The sequence below is a fragment of the Drosophila arizonae genome, chromosome 5 (genome assembly GCF_054131065.1).
Source record: "Drosophila arizonae isolate 15081-1271.41 chromosome 5, UAZ_ARI_1.0, whole genome shotgun sequence".
In the NCBI taxonomy this organism is placed as follows: Eukaryota; Metazoa; Arthropoda; class Insecta; order Diptera; family Drosophilidae; genus Drosophila; species Drosophila arizonae.
The window spans coordinates 12,004,955-12,032,815 of record NC_142925.1 but is presented as its reverse complement, the minus strand read 5'-3'; the positions used below and the strand labels follow the sequence as shown (position 1 = coordinate 12,032,815).

The 27,861-nt window shown below is 41.0% G+C and overlaps 8 protein-coding genes across 8 annotated transcripts; all 8 read left to right on the top strand.

Annotated features, from left to right (window-relative positions):
• Positions 1-214: 214 nt before the first annotated feature.
• Positions 215-3,515, top strand: LOC108614924 (endoplasmic reticulum metallopeptidase 1-like). Its single transcript, XM_089470603.1, has 10 exons — positions 215-265; positions 345-1,024; positions 1,085-1,169; positions 1,230-1,350; positions 1,403-1,557; positions 1,625-2,008; positions 2,064-2,429; positions 2,484-2,630; positions 2,713-3,210; positions 3,276-3,515. Exons 1-10 carry the CDS (start codon positions 245-247, stop codon positions 3,435-3,437), a joined length of 2,619 nt encoding a protein of 872 aa, XP_089326729.1. The 5' UTR covers positions 215-244; the 3' UTR covers positions 3,438-3,515.
• A 662-nt stretch (positions 3,516-4,177) lies between these two features.
• Positions 4,178-7,266, top strand: LOC108614923 (endoplasmic reticulum metallopeptidase 1-like). Its single transcript, XM_089469486.1, has 9 exons — positions 4,178-4,838; positions 4,899-4,983; positions 5,045-5,165; positions 5,220-5,374; positions 5,439-5,822; positions 5,879-6,244; positions 6,305-6,451; positions 6,510-6,995; positions 7,060-7,266. The coding sequence occupies exons 1-9, from the start codon at positions 4,207-4,209 to the stop codon at positions 7,219-7,221; spliced, it is 2,538 nt and encodes an 845-aa protein (XP_089325612.1). The 5' UTR covers positions 4,178-4,206; the 3' UTR covers positions 7,222-7,266.
• Positions 7,267-7,488: 222 nt separating this feature from the next.
• Positions 7,489-10,872, top strand: LOC108614922 (endoplasmic reticulum metallopeptidase 1-like). The gene is made up of 10 exons (XM_089470581.1): positions 7,489-7,618; positions 7,680-8,356; positions 8,412-8,496; positions 8,558-8,678; positions 8,752-8,906; positions 8,976-9,359; positions 9,425-9,790; positions 9,847-9,993; positions 10,076-10,573; positions 10,639-10,872. Exons 1-10 carry the CDS (start codon positions 7,550-7,552, stop codon positions 10,798-10,800), a joined length of 2,664 nt encoding a protein of 887 aa, XP_089326707.1. The 5' UTR covers positions 7,489-7,549; the 3' UTR covers positions 10,801-10,872.
• A 905-nt stretch (positions 10,873-11,777) lies between these two features.
• On the top strand, positions 11,778-15,066 carry LOC108615480 (endoplasmic reticulum metallopeptidase 1-like). The gene is made up of 10 exons (XM_018009985.2): positions 11,778-11,865; positions 11,924-12,609; positions 12,663-12,747; positions 12,800-12,920; positions 12,977-13,131; positions 13,190-13,573; positions 13,629-13,994; positions 14,053-14,199; positions 14,262-14,759; positions 14,833-15,066. Exons 1-10 carry the CDS (start codon positions 11,845-11,847, stop codon positions 14,992-14,994), a joined length of 2,625 nt encoding a protein of 874 aa, XP_017865474.1. The 5' UTR covers positions 11,778-11,844; the 3' UTR covers positions 14,995-15,066.
• Positions 15,067-16,000: 934 nt separating this feature from the next.
• LOC108615450 (endoplasmic reticulum metallopeptidase 1-like) lies at positions 16,001-19,721 on the top strand. Its single transcript, XM_018009942.2, has 11 exons — positions 16,001-16,132; positions 16,208-16,896; positions 17,000-17,084; positions 17,319-17,439; positions 17,511-17,665; positions 17,729-18,112; positions 18,176-18,356; positions 18,421-18,605; positions 18,668-18,811; positions 18,884-19,384; positions 19,443-19,721. Exons 1-11 carry the CDS (start codon positions 16,106-16,108, stop codon positions 19,608-19,610), a joined length of 2,640 nt encoding a protein of 879 aa, XP_017865431.1. The 5' UTR covers positions 16,001-16,105; the 3' UTR covers positions 19,611-19,721.
• Positions 19,722-20,101: 380 nt separating this feature from the next.
• Positions 20,102-23,698, top strand: LOC108615456 (endoplasmic reticulum metallopeptidase 1-like). The gene is made up of 10 exons (XM_018009950.2): positions 20,102-20,957; positions 21,015-21,099; positions 21,223-21,343; positions 21,402-21,556; positions 21,758-22,141; positions 22,229-22,409; positions 22,472-22,656; positions 22,720-22,863; positions 22,928-23,398; positions 23,463-23,698. Exons 1-10 carry the CDS (start codon positions 20,266-20,268, stop codon positions 23,628-23,630), a joined length of 2,586 nt encoding a protein of 861 aa, XP_017865439.1. The 5' UTR covers positions 20,102-20,265; the 3' UTR covers positions 23,631-23,698.
• A 296-nt stretch (positions 23,699-23,994) lies between these two features.
• Positions 23,995-24,456, top strand: LOC149268506 (uncharacterized). The gene has a single exon (XM_089469762.1). The coding sequence runs from the start codon at positions 24,075-24,077 to the stop codon at positions 24,336-24,338; it is 264 nt and encodes an 87-aa protein (XP_089325888.1). The 5' UTR covers positions 23,995-24,074; the 3' UTR covers positions 24,339-24,456.
• A 1,420-nt stretch (positions 24,457-25,876) lies between these two features.
• Cpr49Aa (Cuticular protein 49Aa) lies at positions 25,877-26,802 on the top strand. Its single transcript, XM_018009979.2, has 3 exons — positions 25,877-25,992; positions 26,054-26,254; positions 26,424-26,802. Exons 1-3 carry the CDS (start codon positions 25,981-25,983, stop codon positions 26,634-26,636), a joined length of 426 nt encoding a protein of 141 aa, XP_017865468.1. The 5' UTR covers positions 25,877-25,980; the 3' UTR covers positions 26,637-26,802.
• Positions 26,803-27,861: the final 1,059 nt, after the last annotated feature.

The following is a 27,861-nucleotide window of genomic DNA, read 5'->3' as shown; positions in this document are numbered from 1 at the left end:
CAAGCTAAGCTGATTGCTACATACTCTTGAAACAAACTATTATACCCTTTTAAATTTTTTTTCCTTCGGGTAGAACACCGTTTTTATTTCTTTTTATTACCAACAAATCGCCATCATAAAAACTGTTATTAAAATTTATCATTTCACTTTTAAGATAACACAATATCGTAACTAATAACGGTGCGTACTGAAACTGTGAAAGTCAGTTCTCTTTTGTAAAGCGAACCGTGAAGATATAAACATAATGGGGAACACGGAAAAGCTGGTAAGACCCAAAAAAAAAAAACAGTTTGTTTTTAAATTTCAACAGAACTCTAATAATTTTCTATACATTATGAACAAAGCTTCTTATCGAATCCGATGACAGTGGCAGCACAGTGTTGGCCAACAGGAAATCTACTTCCAAGGTACCTTGGTACTTTGCAACTGGATTCTTACTGTTCTGGGGACTTCTCTTTTTTGCCATCGTAATTCCATTTTTCAATCGCTTACCCACGGCTCGCACACTGGATGACGCTGACAAAAATGTCTTCATTGCCGAACGAGCGTACAAAAATCTATACACCCTATCGAATATTGGCACCAAATTAACTGGCAGCAAGGAGAACGAGATCGAAGCAGTTCAATTTCTTCTCAGTGAACTTGCAGTCATCAAGGAAGCTTCGCTCAACGACTTTTTCGATATGGAAATAGATTTATCACAAGCCTCAGGATCCTTTCCATATAAAACTGCGCTGAACGTCTACCAAGGTGTTCAAAATATTGCTGTTAAACTGGCTCCAAAGAACTGCACGTCTGAGACGTACCTCCTCGTCAACAGCCACTTCGACTCGAAGCCTTTCACTCCGTCTGCCGGCGATGCAGGATTCATGATAGTCACGATGTTGGAGGTTTTACGTGTGATTTCAACGACAAGGGAAACCTTTCAGCATCCGATTGTCTTCTTATTTAATGGAGCAGAAGAAGACATGATGCAAGCATCGCATGGATTTATTACTCAACATAAATGGGCTCCAAAGTGCAAGTAAACTACGTCTATTCTATTTATTCGTACAGTATACCTATATAATACTTATAATTGTAGGGCTGTTATTAATCTTGAAGGCGTGGGTGGGGGACGTCGAGAAATTCTATTTCAAAGTGGACCCAACCATTCATGGCTTTTAAATGTAAGTTTCAGAAAGGAATTTGTCATCAAATTATAGAAATAGTTCCCTATTATTTAACAGTACTACAAAAACTACATAAAATATCCTTTTGCTACGAGTTTTGCTGAGGAAGTATTCCAATCTGGCATTATACCATCAGATTCAGACTTCACTCAATTTAGAGAATATGGCCAAATTCCGGGTATGTACCTATTATTACGCAAATGTATTATGCATTTTATCATTATTCATAGGTTTGGATATGGCTCAAATGAGTAATGGATATGTCTATCATACAAAATATGACGTGATCGATGTGATACCTCGCGAAGCCCTACAGAACTCTGGAGACAATGTACTTGGCTTAGTAAAAGGCCTGGCCAATGCAACAGAATTACACGACACTAAGGTAGTTTTACTAAAAGCTTTCACACAAATCCGTAATTGAGTTAATATTCGAACGTTTCATTTAATAGGATCACACGGGTGAATCCGCTGTCTTCTTCGATTTCCTGGGTCTCTGTTTCATCCATTATTCAAAGACCACAGGAATATTCTTAAACACTGGTGTTACAGCAGCTGCTTTTATACTGATTTTCATTTCAATGTGGCGCATGTCAGCCGTTTCTAATGTTTCGTTCTGCCACGTGGCATGCTGGTTCACACTGGTCCTTATCATCCAGGTTATTTCCTTTGTACTCGGACTAGCCCTTCCGTTAATTGTATCATATGTAATGGATGATTTGGGATTATCGCTAGCATTCTACAGTACGCCGATACTAGAGATCGGCTTGTATGTATGCCCTTCACTCATTGGCCTGAGTTTACCCATCACAATCTATTATGCTCTACAAGGGAATGTAAGTTGTCAAATAAGTTCAGTGTTTGATTATTAAAGTAATTTTCCATTCACAGAAAAACATCTCTACCGGCTATCATGTCCAACTGGCTTTACATAGTCAGGCCGTCATCCTGGCTATTCTAGTCATTTGTCTCACGGCATTGGGAGTGCGTTCAGCATATATTCTCTTGATTCCGCTTATTTTCTATGTCTTATCCTTGGCCTTTAACTTGCTGACAACTCTACACGATCGTGGCTACGCCTGGGCGGGACTTCTTAAAGCCAGCCAGATAATTCCTTTTCTCCATAGCAGCTATATCGTTTATGTTCTGATTGTAATTCTTACTCCAGTGTGTGCTCGATCAGGAAGTGCTTCTAATAAAGACTTGCCCGTAGCTGTCTTGATAGCAGCAGGAACGGTTCTTGCCTTTGGTTTCTTGGTGAGTCATTTCATTTTTATAATAGTAAAGGCGCTATAATTACTATACTTACAGGTGCCGCTTATCAATACTTTCCGACGTCCAAGCTTCATGGTGTTCTCTTTGTTGGCGATCTCAGCTCTTTCCATATACTTAGCAAGTAGCACACAAATCGGGTTTCCATTTCGACCAAAGACAAGCGGACAGCGTGTGGCCTATCTGGTAAGTAGATTATATAATTCACAGCTATTCATTACTTTTTCTTAAATATTTTTAATATATTTACTTTATATTTTATATTCAGCAAGTACGCAACAAGTTCTATGAATACGACGGAACTCTCAGCAAGGATGAGTCGGGATACTTGTTCAATTTCCAAGATCGTCGCAAAGAATCGACGTTCGTAGAAGCAAATGTCAATCTGACTGGGCTGTACAGCATTAAGTCGAAATGCGAGAAGCAAATGATGTGTGGCATGCCGTTGTATGACTATCGCTATGTTCTGAATCGACTTGAAAGCAAATTTCTGCCACGCACCAATCCCATCGAACCTCCAGCAGAAACAAAATTGGAATTTTTAAGCAAAACTATACTCAATCCTACAACTGCTAGATATGAATTCAACTTGACAGGACCTTCCCACATGAGTTTGTTTATCCAAGCCTATGAAGACGTTGAGATAAGCAACTGGTCATTCTCGCGTAGTTATCTGGATAATCCTCCACCGTATCCATTGTCATATCACATATATTTCATTTACGGCATTGACAACTCTCCGCTTAACTTCTTTTTGGAATTCACTGTAAGCTCGCTCTGTAGAAAGCTTTTCCAGTTTAAGTTTGACTTGATTGATTTTTGCATTTATAGAAGGAGGATGGCGATTTCGAAGTACCGGTATTCCAGCTGGGAGTTTCTGGGCATTATATTGAACTAGAGGGGGACGCAGAAAGCCAGGAATTCGCATCTACGTTTCCATCCTACGGAATTCTTGCAACATGGCCTGTACTCTACCAACGATTTATTTTTTAATAATATTTTATAAATAAACATATTTTGTAATATTTGGTATAACAACTATACAAAGTAAATAAGATTTTAAATCATTTATCTATGCGTATACTTTTTTCGGACTCTGATCAACCAGCGTACAATTCGCAACATAAATATATACATACTATGCTTAATGGTCATTGCATAGTAACAATAATTAGCACACCTATTCGTTATAACAGAGCCCACTTAAATCATTCGATATTTGCTGATATCGAAAGATCGTTAAATAATAAATATAAATTCGAGTGCTCATAGTAATCATTTTATAATCAAATACACATAAACATTCAATTTTGCGAAAAAAAAAAGAACAACAATTAATATCCATGAACCTTAACATACGAGAATTTTGTATTTTTGATAAAACTTATTAGAACACCGCAACTCAAATTTAATCATCGACAAATAAAAATATTGTATCCAATAAATTTTAAAGTAATAGAACTGATAAATTGTATTAAATAAAAGAAACAAAATATTTTATTGTTTTTAATGAACTCATTAAAATTTACTAAATTTCGTATACGAATTCTTTATGTTTTCTACACCGACTTAAGTTACATACGTGACAGTTGTGGCTAAAAGGCAGGGTATTCTTCGGCTTATGTTCTATATTAATAGCCTCATGAGTTTTTATGATTTCATAATTCCGATAAGATTTCTATGCACTATAAAAGACGTTCAGATTTCGTATAAACTACTTAGTTCCTCTTTAGAATACTTTGTGCTCGGACTTACAATCAAAATGAAGTCCAATTTTAAGATGCCTTGGCATTTAGCATGTGGATTTCTATTGTTCTGGATTATGCTGTTCTTCGCTGTTGTAATTCCTCTGTTCTATCGCTTACCCACGGCTCTAACAATGGAGGATGCTAAGAAAAATGAGTTCATTGCTGAACGTGCTTACAAGAACCTCTACACTCTGTCAAATATTGGCAACAAAATAGTTGGAAGTAAAGAAAATGAAATAGAGGCTGTCGAGTTCCTGCTGAAGGAGCTCCACCAAGTGAAAGAGGAATCACTGAAAGAAATATTCGACATAGAAATAGACCTATCACAAGGCTCAGGCGTATTTGAGAGGAATAGTGCGATAAGTGCATATCAAGGACTTCAAAATATTGCAGTTAAACTTACCCCCAAGGGCAGCACGAGTAAATCCTATCTTCTAGTTAATAGTCACTTCGATACTCTGCCAGGTGCTGGTGCCGGCGATGCTGGTTTTATGATCGTCACGATGTTGGAAGTTTTCCGTGTTATGGCAAACACAAATCAATCCTTTGAGCATCCTATCGTCTTTTTGTTCAACGGAGCTGAGGAAACCGGTCTGCAAGCCTCACATGCATTCATAACCCAACACAAATGGGCACCATTCTGCAAGTAAGCTTCAGACCGAAGCAATCGAATAAACTGTTTTCAGCCAAATCTCTATACTCCCAGAGCTGTCGTTAATCTTGATGCTGCTGGCAGTGGAGGTCGAGAGATTCTCTTCCAGAGTGGGCCCAATCAACCATGGCTAATGGCTGTGAGATATATCGGATGCAGCTGCAGTCACAAATCTTTTAGTGTTCTCATATTTTTTACAGTACTACAAAAAGCATATAAAGCACCCACTTGCTACGACTTTGGCCGAGGAAATCTTTCAATTGGGACTTATTCCATCCGATACTGACTTTCGACAGTTCACAACGTTTGGCAACATTCCAGGTGAGTGCAGTTAAAGGACAACTTACCAACTATAAAGCATGTGGTCATATACAGGCTTGGACATGGCGCAGTGCATTAATGGATTTGTCTACCACACAAAATACGATCTTATCGATGTGATTCCTCGCGAATCCCTTCAAAATACTGGCGACAACCTTCTCAGTTTGATCAGAGGTTTGGCCAATGCAGCCGAATTACACAATACCGAAGTAAGTTTTTGACCCCGCACAGCTTCCAGCAACGTCGAATTAATACAAACTATATTCATCTCAGGCATACAACACTGGTCACACTGTGTTCTTCGACTTTCTTGGCCTATACTTTATCCACTATACGGAGACCACAGGAGTATTCTTAAACATTGGAGTTGCGGCAGCTGCCTTCATTCTAATTTACATTTCAATGTGGCGCATGGCAGCCGTTTCTCAAGTTTCCTTCTACTATGTGGCATGCTGGTTTACATTGGTCCTAATCATCCAGGTTATTTCCTTTGCGCTCGGACTGGCTTTTCCCGTAATTGTGGCATATGTAATGGATAATTTAGGATTATCATTAGCATACTATAGTACACCGATGCTGGTGATCGGATTATATGTATGCCCCTCACTAATTGGCCTCAGTTTGCCCATCACAATCTTCTATGCTCTACAGGGGAACGTAAGATGTTAATCCATATTATTATTATTACATTCAACTCAATCTTCCTTTCACAGAAAAAGATTTCTACCGGCTATCAGGTGCAACTGGTCCTACATGGTCAGGCCCTCATCCTGACTGTTTTAGTCTTTGGTCTTACAGTATTTGGATTGCGCTCAACATATATTTTCATAATTCCTCTCGTGTTCTATGTGCTACCCTTGGCTGTTAACTTATTGACCACCTTGCATGATCGGGGCTATGCTTGGGTGGCTCTTCATAAACTGAGTCAAATAATTCCTTTCCTCTATAGCAGCTACCTCTTTTATATATTCATTGTGGTAATGACACCAATGGGAGGACGTGCAGGCAGTGGTTCCAATCGGGACTTGTATATTGCTGTCTTGGCATCAGCAGGAGCAATCCTTTCATTGGGTTTATTGGTAGATTAGGTTACTGTTATCATATCATTCCCAGACTTCTCTAACCGATCTTATCTACAGATCCCGCTTATCAACACCTTCCGTCGACCTAGTTACGTTGTAATCTCTCTTTTAGTAATCACAGCCCTCTCCATATACTTGGCCAGCAGCACAAGAATCGGATTCCCGTATCGGCCAAAGACCAACGTTCAGCGTTTGGAGTATCTTGTAAGTTCCTTTAGAGTAAAGTAACTCTGAGTAATTACGATAATGAGTGCCATTGCAGCAAGTTCGAAACATGTTCTACGAATACGACGGAACTCTGAGTAAAGACGAATCAGGATATCTTTTCAATTTCGAGGATCGACTAGTAGAAAAGCCACTCATAGGAACGAGTGTCAATCTGACGGGCTGGGTCAGCATTGAATCGAGGTGCAATGCCCACATGTTTTGCGGAATGCCTTTGTACGACTTACGCTTCGTGCGGAATCAAATGTACAACAAATGGCTGCCGCGATCTGAACCCATAATAATGCCAAATATAATGAAACTGGAAGTTCTCCGTAAAGTTGTGGTGAACTCAACAACGATCCGCATTGAGTTCATTCTGTCAGGGCCCCCCACGATGAGGCTTTTCATGCAGCCCTATGAAGATGTCACCATCAGCAATTGGTCATTTGTGCACAGTTTTCTTGAAAAGAGTCCTCCATACCTAATATTCCTTAACTACGGCATCGATAGCACGTCATACAGCTTTTACTTGGAATGCTCGGTGAGCTGACTCCTCAAAATTAATATATTTTAATATCTATCTAATCACATTTTAAAATCTATAGAAAGCCAATGGCGATTTCAACGTTCCATTGCTCCAGCTCGGAGTTTCGGGCCATTACACCGGAGATACGAGCGATAAACTGAATACGATGTTTGCATCGACATTCCCGTCCTTTACAGCAGTAGACACTTGGCCTGCGATATACAAACGATATATATTTTAACTTTAATTCACGATTTAGTTAATTTTGGTAATGTAATTAAAGCGTTTCATCGATAAAAATATTTATACAAATGAAAGAATGAAATCTATATATGTATGTCCATTTCAAAGTTTATTGATTTATTAACAAATTTTGCGATTTTATTATTTTTACTCGATCAGTTAATGATTATAGTGCCAGTCAAGATGGTGTTTTTTTTTTTTTTTTGATAATGAATTGGCATCATAAAAATGATTATTTAAATCGATTTTATACAATATACTTCAGATAACGCTGTTCAAATCCTATAAATACCGTCAGCTTTTAACTTGACTAATTCAGTTCTCATATGGAGGACCATCATTTCACATCAGCAGCGACTCACGCAGCAAACAATATGGGGGACAAGGAAAAACTGGTAACATCTGAAAACAGTTTCCTCGCTTAAAATATTACTTCATGTCTTCTTCATACTTAAGCTAATTTCCGAATCCGAAGGGACTGGCAGCAAAATATTAACCAAGAAGTCTACTTCCAAGGTACCTTGGTATCTTGCAACTGGATTCTTACTGTTCTGGGGACTTCTCTTTTTTGCCATCGTAATTCCATTTTTCAATCGCTTACCCACGGCTCGTACACTGGATGACGCTGACAAAAATGTCTTCATTGCCGAACGAGCGTACAAAAATCTATACACCCTATCGAATATTGGTTACAAACTGACTGGCAGCAAGGAAAACGAGATCGAAGCAGTGCAATTTCTTCTCAATGAACTCGAAGACATCAAGGAAACTTCGCTCAAAGACTTTTTCGATATGGAAATAGATTTATCACAAGCCTCAGGATCGTATCCATATAAAAATTTGTTGAATATGTATCAAGGTGTTCAAAATATTGCTGTTAAACTGGCTCCAAAGAACTGCACGTCTGAGACGTACCTCCTCGTCAACAGCCACTTCGACTCGAAGCCTTTCACTCCGTCTGCCGGCGATGCAGGATTCATGATAGTCACGATGTTGGAGGTTTTACGTGTGATTTCAACGACAAGGGAAACCTTTCAGCATCCGATTGTCTTCTTATTTAATGGAGCCGAAGAAGGCATGATGGAGGCATCGCACGGATTTATTACTCAACACAAATGGGCTCCAAAGTGCAAGTAAGCTAAGCTAATTATATTTTTCGAAAAAAAAATTTTTATTTTATAATCGTAGGGCTGTTATTAATCTTGAAGGCGTTGGTGGCGGAGGTCGAGAGGTTTTATTTCAAAGCGGGCCCAATCATTCATGGCTTTTAAATGTACGTTTATAGACACCAAATCTGATTATAATGCTAATTAAATTTGTTTAACATTTAACAGTATTACAAAAAATACGTAAAATATCCATTTGCTACCGTTGTCGCCGAAGAAGTCTTCCAATCAGGCGTTATACCATCGGATTCAGACTTCACTCAATTTAGAAAATATGGCAACGTGCCAGGTGATTACTATAATATCACTATTAAAATGTTAAAATAGATATATGCTTAATTAAATTCAATCTTTAATAATAGGTTTGGATATAATTCAACTTACAAATGGATATATCTATCACACAATATATGACGTGATCGACGAGATTCCTCGCGAAGCCTTACAGAACTCAGGAGACAACATACTTAGCTTAGTTCGAGGCTTCGCCAATGCAACAGAACTGCACGATACAAAGGTATTCTTCTACATTATTGTTAATATATTAATAATAAACTGATGATGCTTTACTTAATATTGTTTATAGGCGCACATGGATGGAAACTCTGTGTTCTTTGATTTCTTGGGTCTCTACTTCATCAGTTACTCAGAGAACACCGGAATATACTTAAACATTGGTGTTGCAGCAACTGCCTTCATTCTAATTTACATTTCAATTTGGCGCATGGCAGCCGTTTCTGATGTTTCGTTCTGCCACGTGGCATGCTGGTTCACATTGGTGCTTATCATTCAGGTTGTTTCCTTTGTACTTGGACTTGCCCTTCCAGTAATTGTCGCATATGTAATGGACATTTTTGGACTATCACTGACCCACTACAGCACCACTATGTTGTTGGTTGGGCTTTATGTATGTCCATCCCTAGTTGGCCTGAGTTTACCCACCACTATATATTATACCTTCCAACCTAATGTAAGCTAAGATAAAACTAGTATTGTTTACCTTAAAAAAAACTCAATCTTCCTTTCCATTCACAGAAAAAAATCCCTAATGGCTATCATCTGCAACTTGCGTTACATGGTCAGGCCATCATCCTGGGCCTTTTACTTGTTGGTCTCACTGCATTTGGATTGCGTTCAACATATATTATTTTAATTCCCCTAGTATTCTATGTGTTATCTTTGGCCTTTAACTTATTGACGGTTCTACACGATCGTGGCTATGCCTGGACGGGACTTCTTAAAGCCAGTCAGATAATTCCTTTCCTTCACACCACCTATATAGTTTATATTCTGCTTGTGGCTCTTATTCCGATTTGTGCTCGATCAGGGAGTGCTTCCAATAAGGACTTGTACATAGCTGTCATCACAGCACTAGGAACGGTTCTTTCGTTTGGTTTCTTGGTAAATATTCTTTTACACTGTTTTCACTCGATAATTTCTTACAAATATTCTAACAGGTTCCACTCATTAATATTGTCCGACGCCCAATCTTAGTGGTGTTCTCTCTGTTGGCGATCTCAGCTCTTTCCATATACTTAGCAAGTAGCACACAAATCGGGTTTCCATTTCGACCAAAGACAAGCGGACAGCGTGTGGCCTATCTGGTAAGTAGATTATATAATTCACAGCTATTCATTACTTTTTCTTAAATATTTTTAATATATTTACTTTATATTTTATATTCAGCAAGTACGCAATAAGTTCTATGAATACGACGGAACTCTCAGCAAGGATGAGTCGGGATACTTGTTCAATTTCCAAGATCGTCGCAAAGAATCGACGTTCGTAGAAGCAAATGTCAATCTGACTGGGCTGTACAGCATTAAGTCGAAATGCGAAAAGAAAATGATGTGTGGCATGCCTTTGTATGACTATCGCTATGAATCGAACAGACTACAGAGCAAATTTTTGCCACGTACCAATCCCATCGAACCTCCGGCAGAAACAAAATTGGAATTTTTAAGCAAAACTTTACTCAATCCTACAACTGCTAGATATGAATTCAACTTGACAGGACCTTCCCACATGAGTTTGTTTATCCAAGCCTATGAAGACGTTGAGATAAGCAACTGGTCATTCTCACGTAGTTATCTGGAAAATCCTCCACCGTATCCATTGTCTTATCACATATATTTCGTTTACGGCATTGACAACTCTCCGCTTAACTTCTTTTTGGAATTCACTGTAAGTTCGCTCTGTAGAAAGTTTTTTCAGTTCAAGTTTGACTTAATTGATTTTTTCATTTATAGAAGGCGGACGGAGATTTCGAAGTACCGATATTCCAGCTGGGAGTTTCTGGGCATTATATTGAGCTAGAGGGTGACGCAGAAAGTCTGGAATTCGCATCTACGTTCCCATCCTTCGGGATTCTCGCCACATGGCCTGTACTCTACCAACGATATATTTTTTAATAACACAAACAACACAAATGAAATAAAATTTTGGCAGTTCTGATACCAGAACCAAAAAGTAGTAGCAAATAATTTCTTAATTCTTTTTTTTTTTTTAGCACTCCTAAGAAATGCCTTATATAAAGGGAAGAAAATATGTACAGCTTGTTACATATCTATACCTCTAGAGTCTAGACATATGTATGTCTGTATATGATAATTATGTTATCGTTCATATAGTCTATACTTTATGATTTAATCGATTTTTGGAAATTGATTCTTATCGATCTCATCTTATCTCCGAAATATATTAATTGATTTATATTATGCGATATATGATATCGAAACATCATTAATTCATAATTAGTATGATCGCATATTGATCATTTCATAACAAAACATAAATACATATGCTACCAAGTAGCAAACGTATATTTTAAGTACAACATTAAATGCAAAGAAAGTGGTTTACTATCTTCAAATATAATTAGTTTAAATTACCTAAAAGGTACATAATAATTCGAGGTTTCAAAGAAATACTGTATGGGTAACTCTGTGACTAACTCACGGTAGTTAACACGATGATGGTCATGAATCAATTTATTATTTATGATTTAATAAGCTATTAATTTTTCTTGGCGCTATAAATTTGAATACCCCATCAGAGTATAAATGATTAAAATCAATTTAAAAGAAGACTATAAAGAAGATAAGGAATGGAATTGTATTGACTGTTGGTTATATTAAATATTAAATAGCTGATAGCAACTTGAATAGCTTAAGAGCTTTGTTAACAACACAATTCTGTCTCTTAGTTTATTTCACCTATATAATTAATATTATACATTATGTATACACATGTGTATTTGGCACAATTGACTATAGAGTATCTCGAAGTCTACGCATTTTAATTGCTATATTCCCATTTATTGCTTTTAAAGCATTAATTTTACAATTCCATATTTTAGATAAGATTTTGCTTAGCTATAAAAGCCATCTACGTTTTCCAGAGTATTCAGTACAAAGCTACGTCTTCATAGATACGGTAGATAATTAAGAAGCAGTATGACAGATAAGGAGCAACTAGTAAGAAAAACTAGTATTCATATTTTTAACTTCTATATTAAATATTCGCCTTATAAAGATGTTAGCCGATTCTATGGAAGATCCTGGAAGTGAAGCCCAAAGAAAATCCAATCCAATCAAGTCAAAGCTACCTTGGTATTTTGCGAGTGGGTTCCTGCTTTTCTGGGGACTCCTCTTTTTTGCTGTCGTAATACCTCGTTTCTACAAGCTACCCACGCCGCTGACAATGGAGGACGCAAAGAGAAATGTATTCATAGCTGAACGGGCCTACAACAATCTGCATACCCTGTCCAACATCGGTACCAAATTAACTGGCAGCAGGGAGAACGAGGTTGAAGCAGTCAACTTTATATTAAAGGATCTAGCAGAAATCAAAGAAGCGATGCTAGATGACTATTTCGATATGGAAATTGATGTTTCTCAGGTGTCTGGAGCGTTTCCGTACAAAACCATGCTGAACATGTACCAAGGCGTTCAGAATATTGCTGTAAAATTATCGCCGAAGGGAAGTAACAGTGAGACGTACCTCCTGGTCAACAGCCACTTCGACTCGAAGCCATTTACACCGTCTGCAGGTGATGCAGGATTTATGGTAGTCACGATGTTGGAAGTCCTACGCGTGATTGCAACAACAAGGCAGACATTTGAGCATCCGATTGTCTTCTTGTTTAATGGAGCTGAAGAGGGTGCCATGCAGGCATCTCATGGCTTTATTACTCAACACAAATGGGCGCCGAACTGCAAGTAAGCTTTATTTGATCCATTCTCAGTAGTGTTTCTAATGTATCAATTTTTAGGGCTGTCGTTAATCTTGATGCTGGTGGTAGTGGAGGGCGAGAAATTCTCTTCCAGAGTGGTCCCAATCACGCATGGATTGTGAATGTAAGCTAATTAGAAATGAAGCAATCCAACACATTTTAAAACTTGTCCATAGTATTACAAAAATTATGTGAAATATCCGTTCGCAACGACCTTGGCAGAGGAAATATTTCAGACAGGCATTGTCCCGTCCGATACAGACTTCCGACAGTTTAACATCTATGGCAACATTCCAGGTAAATGTGTGAATGCTGGCTAATTGAATGCCGACTAAGTGTATTCTTGATTTTAGGCTTGGACATGGGTCAATGTATTAATGGATTTAGATATCACACAATTTACGACACGATCGATGCGATTCCTCGTGGATCCCTCCAGAACACCGGTGATAATGTGCTCAGTGTGGTTCGTGGCTTAGCAAATGCTCCAGAATTGCACGACCTAAGAGTAAGAGTAGATTTTTTTGATGAAAATTGTTATATCAATTTCAATATTTTTTTCCCAGGCTCACCGGAACGGACATTCTGTCTTCTTCGACTTTCTTGGATTCTATTTCATCCATTACTCAGAGATAACGGCAATATATTTGAACCTGGGCGTTGCTGGTGCTGCCTTAATTCTCATTTTCATTTCAATGTGGCGAATGACATCTGTGTCCAACATTTTCCTATTCCACGTGACTTGCTGGTTCACATTGGTCCTAGTCGTTCAGATTATTTCTTTTGTCCTCGGACTTGTACTTCCTGCTGTAGTGGCATATGTCTTTGACTACTTGGGATTGTCGCTGACTTACTATAGCACCCCGTTGCTGATAGTCGGCCTTTATGTGTGTCCCTCGCTAATTGGCCTCAGTTTACCCGTCACAATCTACCATATGTTGCAGCAAAACGTAAGTTGAATATCTGTACAAATAAAATATTTAATAATTAATTTTCCATATGCAGGATAAAATATCAAATGCCTACCATCTGCAATTGTCGCTACATGCACAAGCCATTATCCTAGCGCTGTTAACCATTGGTGCAACCCTATTTGGCCTGCGCTCAATATATATCTCAGTGATTCCACTCATTTTCTATGTTTTATCTTTGGCCTTTAACTTGTTGACCACTCTGCATGATCGCGGATATGCCTGGACGGGCGTCCTTAAACTTAGCCAGGTGATTCCTTTCCTGTATAGCAGCTACCTCTTTTATACACTCGTGGTAATACTGACACCAATGGGTGCCCGAGCAGGCAGTGCCAGCAATCGGGACTTGTATGTTGCCATAGTAGCAGCACTAGGAACTGTTCTTTCCTTTGGTTTCTTGGTAAGTTTCCTTAGCGTCTGCTCTCATTCAGAATATTTCTCACTAATATTTGTGCCAGGTTCCACTCATTAATAGCTTCCGACGTCCAAGTTTAGTGATTGCCTCTCTGTTGGCTGTCACAGCTGTCGCCATGTACTTGGCCAGTAGCACCCAACTTGGATTCCCATATCGTCCGAGAACCAACGGACAGCGTGTTGCGTATCTGGTAAGCTTTACTATTAGCTTTTCTTTAGAAATGATATCCAATGTCTTACCTTCACATCTCAGCAAGTGCGAAACAAGTTCTACGAGTACGACGGAACTCTTAGCAAGGACGAGTCTGGCTACTTGTTCAATTTCCAGGATAGACTTCGAGAGAAGCCATTCATGGACACAAATGCCAATCTGACTGGGCTGGTTAGCATTAAGCCGTTCTGCGAGGAGCACATGATGTGTGGCCTGCCCCTGTTTGACTATCGCTACGTTCAGAATCGGCTTGAGAGCAAATGGCTTGCCCGATCTGCACCCATCGAGCCAAAATCATCAACAGAACTGGAATTGGTATCCAAAACCCAAGTAAATGCGACAATTGTGCGCTTTGTGTTCAAACTGACTGGACCTTCTCATATGAGCTTGTTCATCCAACCCTATGAGGACGCCAAGATCGTCAACTGGTCATTTTCGCTTAATTACCTTAAATATCCACCAGGGTATCCGCTTGCGTTTCACATATATTTCAGATATGGCATTGACAGCTCTCCGTTGACCTTTTACATAGAAATATTGGTATGTGAAGTTTTTTATAGCTTCCATCAAAGAGTACAATATTTATATAATGCATTCACTTTATTTCAATTAGAAATCTGATGGCGATTTTAATGTACCGTTGTTTCAATTGGGAGTCTCTGGACATTATATTGGTGATAAGGGAGATGCTGAAAGTGAGGAGTTTGCCGCAGCGTTCCCTTCCTATTCCATCTTAGCCACTTGGCCTGTTCTATACCAGCGATTTATTTATTAATTATGAAAAATATTAAACATTGAAATAAATGTATATGCTGCGTAATATGTCCAATGTATACGAAAACAATAATCAATTCTCCAATATTATTATAAAATGCAGTCCTCACGCACTTTTTAAATGTTCGATATTGATGTGAATGCTTTATCGATAGTCAGTCACTTATTTGAAAGCTGTGACAATAATCCACTGTTATTGAAGCTCATCCAGTAGAAATTACTCATTTGGCGTTGTTAACAGTTAACATCGACGCAAAATGCTCTATGGAAGCAATACTATTCGACGTAAATGTATTCGTTCATTTAACATAATTCTTGAATTTCAACGGCGCAAATAAAATAAATGTCGGCTTCAAAGCGCGCATAATTATTATTTTTTAAATCAGCAAATCTAGAGGAAACTTTATCAATGCGAATACAATTATAAATAAAGTCAATTTTACCCACTTTACATGCAAATAAAAAAATTAAAAATTGCTTTTGAGAGCATATTCTAATATTTTAATATTAATTATATAAATGATAACTCGAAAAGCGTTTGATTTTAAGTTTACGTTCACAATCTTATCGCTTAAGTGCGCTATTAACTCAAGTTGCAGTAAATTTTAATGGCTGTGATTAAGCAAACAAGCCTCAAGTACTACACACTTTTGCGATATCCGATTTTTGTTTTGATTTGGTTGCTGTCCCTAATAACTATATGGTTAGTGGTATTACCAAGAGCCAATGCGTCATCATTTGATTTTTGAAACATTTTCCGCCTTCCACTTCAAATTGAAAATGATATATACATATATGTATGTATACAAAAGAACTTTTCCATCTAGCTATGGGCTAGTGAGACTTGTTTATCGTAATCATAAATAAATGGGGTACAACATATAATTTAGATATAAAGACCATTCTTGACCATTCCCTTTGAAATCAATAGCTAAAGCGTCGTTACAAAACGTAACAACAAATTGTGAGCATTTGTGCTTTTGCTGGATATTATCTTTATTGACTTCAAAGTGCAAATCAGTGCCAATAAAATCCAAGCACCGTTCAACCAAGCCATTCAATGGATTCAGTTGGAGCTGGGCAGCGCTCGAGTTTGGAAGCGGTGCACGAAAATGTCTCAAATAAAAGAGCACAAAGTTGTAAGTTGGAAAGGATTGCTTCTATTACACATCATATAAAATGAGTTCTAATGTACTTTTTTTTTTTTAAATCAGAGCGCGGCTGCACCGGACTCTGCATTCGTTAGTCTCCTGAAGAGCTCAGAGAGTCTCAGAGCCAAGTTGCCCTGGTACTATGCGCCCGCCTTTCTGCTGCTCTGGCTGGCGCTCTTCTTTGCTGTGGTTATTCCGCTCTTCAGTCGGCTGCCCGAGAGCATCACCATTGCCCAGGAGTCGCAGAGGCCGAACGAATTTGTAGCCGAACGAGCACAACGTCTGCTGCAGAGCTACGACAGCATCGGACCCAAGGTCGTGGGCAGCATTGCCAATGAGGAGCTTACGGTGGACTTCCTGCTCGCGGAGGTGGCCAATGTGCGCGCAGCCATGCGAGCGGATCTCTATGAGCTGGAGGTGGATGTGCAGCAGTCATCCGGAGCGTACATGCATTGGAATATGGTGAACATGTACCAGGGCGTGCAGAATGTGGTGGTCAAGCTGAGCACGCGGAGCTCGGCCAGCGAATCCTATTTGCTGCTCAACAGCCACTTCGACTCGAAGCCCGGCAGTCCCGGCTCGGGCGACGACGGCACCATGGTGATTGTCATGCTGGAGGTGCTGCGGCAAATGGCCATCTCGGGGCAGCCCTTCGAGCACCCGATTGTGTTCCTCTTCAATGGCGCCGAGGAGAATCCGCTGCAGGCCTCGCACGGCTTCATCACCCAGCACAAGTGGGCCAAGAACTGCAAGTAAGAGAACTGAAATTAGAATATATATATTATATAAGATATTAGTGTAATATTATATGTTTGTATGTGTATATTAATTGATGATTTTCATTGTCCATTTCAGGGCGCTCATCAATCTGGAGGTGGCTGGCAGCGGCGGTCGAGATCTCCTGTTTCAGACTGGACCCAATCATCCTTGGCTTATGCGGGTGTGTTGTATGTCTATTTACTGTTGTTGTTGTTGTCGTTGTAGCCTTATCTTCAGATTTAGTTAGGTTATTTATGGCGCGTGTCGGCGAGCAGTTAGATGTTTATCATGGCCAATACTCATAAAGCTGACTATTCACTTTTTTATTGCATGATATAAATGATATGTTGTTGGTGTTGCCAACCGATATCCGTTTTGCTTCGCCTCTTTGTGATCCTCCTTCCGCTCTGCGCAGTATTATAAGGAGAATGCCAAACATCCTTTCGCCACAACCATGGCCGAGGAGATCTTTCAGGCTGGCATACTGCCGTCGGACACGGACTTTCGCATATTCCGCGATTACGGCCAGGTGCCAGGTGAGATATGGCTGGCTTCTTAATCCTAATCAATTTGCATCCTTATCTACTATTTATTACTCCAATTTCAGGTCTCGATATGGCGCAGATCAAGAATGGCTACGTCTACCACACCGAGTTCGACAATTATGCGGCTGTGCCACGCGCCTCTCTGCAGAACTCGGGCGAGAATGCTTTGGCTCTGGTGCGGGCCTTTGCCAATGCCAGCGAAATGTACGACACTGAGGTGAGCTAGCGCCTGGATTCGTCTGGGATGCAAATATGAGTGACTCACGATATTCCATTGCAGGCACACAGTGAGGGAAATTCGGTGTTTTTTGACTTCCTGGGCCTCTTCATTGTCCTCTACTCGGAGACAACGGGCAAAATCCTAAACTGCTGCATTGCGGTCGTCAGTCTGGTGCTCGTCTGCATCTCGCTGTGGCGCATGGCGCGCGTCTCTGAGCTGCCTCTGGGCCACATCTCGCTGTTGTTTCTCATCATCCTGGCCCTGCACGTGCTGGGAGTCCTGTTCAGCGTGGGCCTGCCGCTGCTGATGGGCGTTCTCTTCGATGCCGGCAATGGTTCATTGACCTACTTCACGCACACCTGGCTGATGATAGGGCTCTACATTTGCCCGGCCATCATTGGACTGAGTCTGCCCACAACACTCTACTACAGCTTGAGGAAGAATGTAAGCCGATCCTGACTCTGAATTGGAGTCTCGTCACTTATTCTTGCTTGCATTTGTTTGCAGTTGAAGATCAGCCACGCCTACCATTTGCATATGAGCCTGCACGCCCACTGCGTGGTGCTGGCCTTGATAGCCATCGTACTGAGTGCCATCAGTCTGCGCACACCCTACCTCTGTATGATATCCATACTCTTCTACTCAGCTGCGCTGTTAATCAACCTATTGAGCAGCTTACACGATCGCGGTGAGTGGAGAGAATCCTTCATAAATATGTTCTCAGTTCATCTGTTCATCTCTTTCTCTTTTAGGCTATTACTGGGTGCTCATCACTCAGATACTCCAGCTGATGCCGTTCTTTTACTTCAGCTATCTTTTCCACTTTTTTCTGGTCATCTTCATACCCATGATGGGTCGCAATGGCAGCTCTATAAATCCGGATCTCCTAATAGCCTTGATATGCACACTCGGCACATTCTTTGCCCTGGGATTTATAGTAAGTGGAGCGCCTTGGCTCATCGGAATCGAATTTCTCTACTGCATTTTCTCTTAAACCAGTCGCCGCTCATCAACATGTTTCGCTGGTCGAAGTTTATCATATTCGGACTGGCCATAGTCACTTTCATATTCAGCATGATTGCCGTTTCGGATGTGGGCTTTCCCTACCGACCCAAGACCAGTGTGATGCGTGTGAACTTTCTGGTAAGTTGGACTTCATATATCGTACATATCGATATACACAATTTCTTATCAATCATATTCTTTGATTGACAGCATGTGCGTCGCGTCTTCTACGAGTTTGATGGCAGCGTTAGCCTCAGTGATTCGGGCTATTACTTTGACTTCCAGGACCGAAGGCTCAACCATCCGCTCGAGGACACTTCGCTCGACTTGACTGGCCTGACTGCCATCAAGGAGCACTGTGATACGGAATTGATGTGCGGCGTGCCCTGCTTCAATCACCGCTGGTGCAAGGCGCGCGAGACGGGCAACTGGCTGCCGCGAGAGCAGGAGGTGATCATTCCCGGCAACTCCTCCCTGTTGCTGCTGCGTAAAAGACTTTTGCCCACGGGCAATACGATGCGCTACGAATTCGAGCTGAGTGGGCCACCTCATATGGGCTTGTTCATACAGCCAGTGGAGGGCGTAACCGTTGAGGACTGGTCCTTCATCCGAAATCCGCTGGACGAGCCGGAAAAGTACGAGCTGCCTTATCAGATATTCTTCTCCTATGGCAAGGATAATTCTCCCCTTAGATTTCACATTGATTTCACTGTGAGTTTCTATAAATATTTGATATTTCTTCTACATTCAATTAACATTTTCACTTTAGAAACTTGCTGGCAATTTCGATGTGCCCATCTTTGAGCTGGGCGTGGCGTGGCATTACGTGAGCTACGACTATGAAAGGGATGCGGCTGGGAAGCAGTTTATAGCCGATTTTCCAGACTTTGTCCATGTGATGGAGTGGCCGACGCTCTATAAGCGTTACATATACTAAGCTAACTTAATTTATAACTAAGTCTTAAGTTTAATGTTCAAATAATAAACTAAATATATTCTGTATAAATAACATACGATTGGAAGTAAATAAGAGATATAAAAAATTATTTCTTTTGAATGTTTTTAATAATACATTCATATAAAATATCTATGAATAATATGAATTTTCCTTTTGGCTATCAAATCTCATTCTGCATTCGCTTCATTCATAAATATTTATGACTTTTGTATGCCTATAACTAGAACAGAATCCAAATGCCAACCTCTTTGATATCAAGCTCAATTAACGGATGCCAAGTAGTAGAAGCTATAAATCTACCTTATTAACAACGTAACTTGATAAAATCTCGAATTCTAAACCTGAAACAATTCCAAATTTATTTGTATATTGTATATCATAAATATACTTATATCACAAATCAAAATTAACAAACTTGAGCTAAAGATATGAAATCACAGTTGCTGAGAATTATCAATTTGAGCTCTGCTAGCAATCTGATCCGTTCAGTTAGTCATGGAAAGCGAAGAGGCACACATAGGAAGCCTTGGAACTCACAACGAATATAAATTTTATTATATAGTAAAGCTGTTTAGAATAAGTTTTATTTTTTGTTTAAATACGGTGTAAGAATTTGTCGTTGCCAGTGGAACTGATGGAAATTTCGGCAAGCATGGATACTTCCGCCATTGATCTGGCTGAGAAGAGTCATGTGAAGGAGAAGCTGCCCTGGTACCATGCGTCGAGCTTCCTGCTGCTCTGGCCCGCTCTCTTCTTTGCTGTGGCCTATCCGCTCTACAATGCTATGCCCAAGCCGGTGAACATTGATGAGGAGCTCTACAAGCCGGGACAGTTTGTGTCGGAGCGGGCTCAGCATCTCCTGCTGGAACTGGACCGTCTGGGACCCAAAATTATCGGCGATGAGATGAACGAGAAGACAATGATTGAGTTTCTGCTGAGGGAAATGGACAGCGTTCATCGGGAAATGCGTCACGATCTCTACACCCTGGAGGTGGATGTGCAGCGGGCATCGGGCTCCTATCTGGCCGTCGACTCGATCATTATGTATCAGGCAGTGCAAAATGTGATCGTCAAACTGACCCCTAGGCAGTCGAACAGTTCGGCCTATCTGCTCATCAACAGCCACTACGACACCAAGGTAGGCAGCGTGGGTGCGGGAGATGCTGGCTCCATGGTGGTCATCATGCTGGAGGTGCTGCGCCAACTGGCCACATCCAGCGAGTCGTTCGAGCATCCGCTTATCTTCCTCTTCAATGGCGCTGAGGAGAATGAGCTGCATGGATCGCACTCATTCATCACACAGCACAAATGGTCCCCCAGCTGCAAGTGAGTGCGAATTAAGTGTGCCATCCGCGTGAGCAATCTCCTAACTCTCGTTTCCAGGGCACTGATCAATGTGGATTCGTTTGGAGCTGGCGGTCGTGAGTTGCTCCTCCGTTCCGGTCCGTTTCATCCGTGGCTAATACGCGTAAGTAGAAACCATCAGCAATGCTTACAGCTGGGCCAATGCTGCTCCACACTCACGGCACTCGCTTATCAGATCAACGGGGCGATATGATTCTTATCAACACCTATTTACACCTGTTCGCAGCACTACAAAGCCGCCGCCAAGCATCCATTTGGAACAGTATTGACAGAGGAAATATTCGAGACGGGCATTATAAATTCGAAATCGGACTTTGGAATCTTCCGCGATTACGGTCCTCTGCCGGGTGAGCGAATATGTAGAGCAACTCGTTGAATCCACTCCAATAATAATCCCCCTCACAGGTCTGGATATGGTGGTCCAATACAATGGATTCGTTTACCACACCAAATACGATCGCTTCGATGTCATATCCCGAGATTCGCTGCAGAGCACCGGCGACAATCTGCTGTCCCTGGTCAAGAGTATTAGCAATGCCAAGGAGATGCTTGATATCAAGGTAATCAAACTACTGATAATATTTTTTATATATTTTTATTTTCATCATTCGGAGTTCAAAGGGGGATCCCTAGTCAACAATCCCGTCCAGAGTCTTCTTGCTTGATATTAATATTTCTCTCTGTCTCGCTCTCTCTTTCCCTCTCTCTCTCTCTCTCTCTCTCTCTCTCTCCTCTCTCAAACATTCCATTTCCCATTTCAGGCACACGCTAAGGAGCGCTCGGTTTACTTTGATTTCTTGGGTCTATTTTTCGTCTCCTATCTGGAGTCCACAGCCATTTTCCTGAACATCGGCTTTGGCGGAGGTGGCATTATCATAGTGTATTTCTCTCTATGGTACATGTCAAACAGATTGGATATTGACATTGGTACCGTGGTCAAGGAGTTTGCTGTTATGTTTCTCATGGAGTTGCTGTCGTTTGGCCTGGCTCTGGGCCTGCCCATGCTCATCGCGACGTTCTACGATGCCGGAAACCGGACGATGACCTATTTCACGAACAGCTGGCTGGTCATTGGACTCTACATTATTCCGTCGATCATTGGCCTGGTGCTGCCCGTGACGATCTACTTGATCATCGGTAGTAGCGTAAGTGCTCGAGTTGAAATAGTTTCCTGCTGATCCATTAGCAAATACCTATCTCTGTCTCTCTTTCTCTCTCTCTCTCTCTTGCAGAAGCGCATTCCATCCAACTATCGCCTGCAGATAGCCGGCCACGCCCATTGCATTTTCTTTGCCTTGTTGTGCATTATGCTGACCACCTCAAGTCTGCGCAGCGCCTACCTCTTGATGATCTCCCTGCTCTTCTATGTGGGAGCACTGTGCATCAATATGATCACCAGGCTGCATGAGCGCGGTATGTTGCCAGCCCTATTCCGCATCGATTCCGACTCTATCTAAGTCTCACATCCGCTCTAGGCTACTTCTGGTCGCTCGTGCTATGCGCCTGCCAGGCCATACCTTTCCTGTACTTCAGCTACTTGTTCTATGCCTGTCTGGTCATCTACATTCCATTGACGGGCCGCGCCGGCACCTCGGTGAATCCGGATCTGCCGATTGCCATTCTCTGTGCTGCGGGCACTATTCTGGCCCTGGGCTTCTTGGTGAGCTGCGCGTAGAGGCAAATATTCATGAATTTGAGTCTAAATCCATTTTATTTCCTTTAGGTCCCACTCATAAATGTTTTTCGTTATCCTGTAATAATCATTAGCATTATGACATGCACGACCTTCTTATTTGTCCTGGTATCCGTTTCAGAGATGGGCTTTCCCTATCGCCCCCGAACGAATGTGATGCATCTGAATTTCTTGGTGAGCTTACTACTTCATTAATATCAGATAGATCATGGCAATTCAGAGATCTTTGTTTGTGCAGCAAGTGAATCGCAAATTTTATGATTACAATGGCTCCATCAGCCAGGAGGACTCCGGCTACTATTTCGGCCTGCAGGACCATCGTAAGGAGCAGCCGCTGCGCGACAAACTGGACCTCTCCGGCTTGGTGGGCTTCGCAGACAATTGCGACTGTCAAATGAGGTGCGGCCTGCCTTGCGGCACTCAACGCTGGCTGCCACGCATGCACCCCGTCCAAATGCCCGGAGACATCACTCTCGAGCTGCTGAACAAAACGATCGTAAATAGCGGCTACTCGATTCGCTACGATTTCAAGCTGGCTGGGCCCGCTCGCATGACCATACACCTGATGCCCCTGGAGGGGGTCAAGATGGTGGACTGGTCGTTTTTGCGTGGAATGCTCGACAGTCCGGCCAAGTACAAGCCGCCGTATCAGATCTCCTTCACCTGGGGCGCCGACAGCTCACCCATCGAGTTCTACGTAGAGTTGACGGTGCGTATTACCCAGACCAAACCAGATAATATTCCGTGTGTCCGCTAACGCTTTCCCTTTGCAGAAGACCAATGGCAAATTCAATGAACCCGTTTTCGAAATTGGCATCGCTGGCCATTATCTGAGCCACGTTCACAAGCGAGATGCGCTAAGCGCACAGTTTATAAAAGAGTTTCCAGATTTTGTAAACGTCGTGGAATGGCCAACCTCTTACGATCGTTATATCTATTAAAAGTTACTGTTTTTATAATTTTGGACTAATAGCAAAATATATGTAAACGTCAAGTGAATGCAATCGAACCATTCAAGTGTATCTCTTTCTCCTCTCCTCCCCCCTCCGTGACAGAAGCTGGTTGCATTCTGTTTGAGAGCAAACAAAAGGCCCTCAATTTGGGCTGCAGCTCAAACAGTCGTTGAGCGTTTCATAACGAGCGCGGAATAAATATTTAAGTTTGAATAGAACTTCTCTAACTGGCGTGGCGTGGCGTGGCGTGGCGTGGCAAACATTTGTGCAAACAGCAGCAAACAGACTGTTGTAATAGCTGCACCAGATATTTGACTCTTCCCGTGCGATGCGTATAAAAGATGCGCATTGGGGCAGTGGAAGACACAGTTCAATTGCAGCAACAATTTGGTGAACAACCAGGGAAAGCTCGATAACAGACAGACAGACATAATGAAGTTCTCTTTGGTTCTATTGGTGGTCTGCGCGTTAGCTGCATCGGTGCAGGCGCAAACCACGGGCCCCGATTACGTCTACAATGATCCGGGCACCGGTTCCTTCAGTCCCAGCAGCTACGACTACTCCAGCTACAGCTATCCATCGTATCCATCGTATGCATCCTCCTATCCGTCCTCTTACTACTACTACGAAGATGATGTGACAACCCCCAAGCCATTCAAGCACCAATTCCTGTCCATGCTCTTCAAGAAAGGATAAGCTGGGTATGCTGTGAAAACTCAGCTCGATAACGACGTCGTCCTCAACCAAATACTGTTAACGTTAAAATGTGAAAATACAATTAAACTTAATTTATAAACAAAAACAAAACCAAAAACACATCAATTATTTCATTTGCATTTAGTGCGGCAGCAGGATGAGTGAGTCTGGGGCGAGTAAATGGCAGTTTCACAAGTCTTGCCCAAGCCCAAGCCGGAGCCACAATGAGCCAATGAGGGCTCATTAACGCCTTTGGTCAAAACTGAGCACGACTCGCCGCCTCCAACAAAGGTCATGTGGAGCGACAGCTAGACATGATCATGGTCAGGTGGTGGGGCAACAATCTGCACTAGTCGAAGTATATACTGCTATTCGTATAATGATGATGCTGCTGCCGCCCTCGCCGGCCTGCATCGGCAACTGCATCTGGTTAATGCGGGCGGATGGGATGGGATGGGAGGCTGGCTGCATTAACTGCCATTGCGCAATTTGATTTCTTGTGGCACATCAGAATATGTAGGCAAAGCCAAAGGCGAAGTCTTTACAAATGTAGCTGACAAATTGATTTGAAATGCGAGACGTGTTCTTTGAATGCCACGATGCAAGTTTATTCACGATAAACATACTCAATCAAAAACTGACCATAATATATATTCATGCTCCATTCACCCAGTACAGTGAAACGTCTGGCATGACAGTCATCAATATGTCTAATGCAAAGTTAATTTCATATATTTGATCAAAAATATTAATGTATATATTTTTACATTTTTGTAATTTATTTACAATATATGTATGTTTTATTTATTTATCACAAATTTTTTATATATTTATATATTTAGCTTTGATTTGTTTTTATGTATATTTCATTTATATTTATATTTATATATATTTCATTTTATATATATATATTTTTTTTTTTAGCTTTTGCTTTTTTTTTATTTATTTTTTTTTACTCTCCATTTTTTTAACTTCTAATGATTAATACATTAAAATAAAAAAATATTTTTTTTTTTATAATAATTTTATTTTCTACAATAATAATAATCTATATTCTAACTTTTATTCCCTTTTTATATTTAATTGGAATAACTACATATATATCACTTACACAACTAATTCAACTACATACATATCTCAATTACCTTTAGTGTGAAGCGACTCGCATTTCATTTGCATTTATTTTCCCCTATGTGAACGTTCTTAAGACTCTCGACAGAAGCCTCTATGGAGGCGCCTCGTCAGGTCTATGGGCTGTGAGCAATTTAGCCGACAAATTGCAGAGTTAACAACAACACGCGAACAATGCACTTGAAGCAGTCGCCAAAGATATAATCAGATGCGGCCAGGCTGTAGTGAGTCTGTAGTGAGCTTGGCTTCTGATCTGTGTGCATCTGCCAAATGCTAAACACCCACCAATGGCCAAGCCGATGTCGGAGCGAGACTCGCTCTGCTGCAAGCGCCGCAAGACCCGGCAGCTGTAAAGTTCAAGCATTCAGCATTCGGTTCGACTGCTCGCAACGAGGCAAGCTGCAAGATTTTGCTATAAATATGCAAACCTTTGGAAGAGCTGGTCACAGTTGCACATCGCGACGCTGACAGTTGCCAGTCCAGAGCCCAGCATAGGATTAAAGCCCAGCTAATGCAATACATTGTAAGTGCCAAGCTCTTCGGTCCTCAGCTTCACTGCGGTAACTCATCTTATCTTCTGCCAGTTGCTGACTATCGCAGCAGTGCTGCTGTGCAAGGCGCATGCGCGACCCCAAGGACCTGCCACGGAGCCCATCAAGATCATTCGGCAGGAGCAGGAGGTGAACTTCGACGGCTCCTACAAGTATGGCTATGAGACAGAAAACGGCATCAATGTGGAGGAGGAGGGCTACCTCAAGAATGCGGGCATCGACAATGCAGGACCGGTGAGTTGGTCGACCGCAGACCCCCCAAAGCCATTTGGCATTTGCAACTGTTGCTCCCTCACAAACTTGCAGCTTGATGCTGACAAATTGTATAGGTATTGTAATTAGTTGAATCTGTTTTTCTTTTTCTGCTGCTGCTTTCGCTTTTCTTTGCTGCGCCGGGCTAAAGGTCGCACAGGGCTTCTTTTCGTACACTGCGCCCGACGGCACGCTCATACGAATTACCTATGTGGCGGATGAGAACGGCTTCCAGCCACAGGGCGATCATCTGCCCACCGCTCCGCCCATACCACCGGCCATTCAGAGGGCCCTGGATTACATAGCCACAGCACCACCGCCACCCGCTGATCAGCAGAGCGCCTACACCGCACGCCGAGGCTAACCTAACAGCAAGTGAGACAGACAGACAGACAAACAGAGAGGTGGAGTGAGTGAGCGAGGGCACAGAGACAACGTGAAAATGTTTGTTAACCAAAATTGTTAAGCCATTTATATAAAACAAAAAATCCCTTTCCGCACATGTAAATAAATATGCAAAAATATTAAAAAAAAAAAAAATAACGATTCTTTATAAGATTTTTCTAAAAATTGTGGACAAAATTTATTATAAATTTATCATTATTAATTACTATTAATTTGAGCTAGCCGAGTGAGTTTACTTCAACTCTGCAACTCATCTATGAGACTTCAATGTCAGTCTATTGTATTAATAATAGAATATTAGTAGAAGTATATTAGTAGTAGAATATTAGTATATTAGTAGTAGTATGTTAGAATATCAGTAGTAGTATATTAGTATATTAATAGTAGTATATTAGTATCTTAGTAGTAGCATATTAGTATATTAGTAGTAGCATATTAGTATATTAGTAGTAGTATATTAGTATATTAGTAGTAGTATATTAGTATAGTAGTAGTAGCATATTAGTATATTAGTAGTAGCATATTAGTACATTAGTAGTAGTATATTAGAATAGTAGTAGCATATTATTATATTATAAATTATGTTTGCTACGTTACAATTACTTTATCTAAGAAGTGGAGAGAGTACTTTCGATGTGGCATACGAAAAATGAATGTTAGTATTATTTTAATTAATGTGTTTGAAAACAAAATATTTCATTAAAATATTATTTTAATTACCTACTGTTACTTATATCCAGATTAACTGCGATCTGGCCTAGATTCGATGCCCATCTATCCGCTTATACTGCATTATATTAAAAATGAAATTTGAATAATACAATTTATAATATTAAATACATTGCCATGCTGTCTGCTGATGTCATCTGTTTGTCTATTCAAATCGCTTCAATCATTTGGATTTCATTCAGCCAGAGCCTAGCATACTTTCAGGCATTCGAGTTAAGTTGCCAAGAAACTGGTTTTTCTGGTGTTCTGCGGAGCGAGTCTTCAGCTATTTCGTGCTGTTGGTCGACATGAAAGCGATTAAGACCAATGCTTGCTTAAATTAGTCGGTGTCAAAAAAAATGTCAGCGTTTCCGTGACGATGACGATCATCGTCATCGATGTCGATCATAAAATTAATTCAATAGGCATCCATAAGAAAAATAGCTCATCCGCCTTGTTGCTGCTTGTTGGCCGGA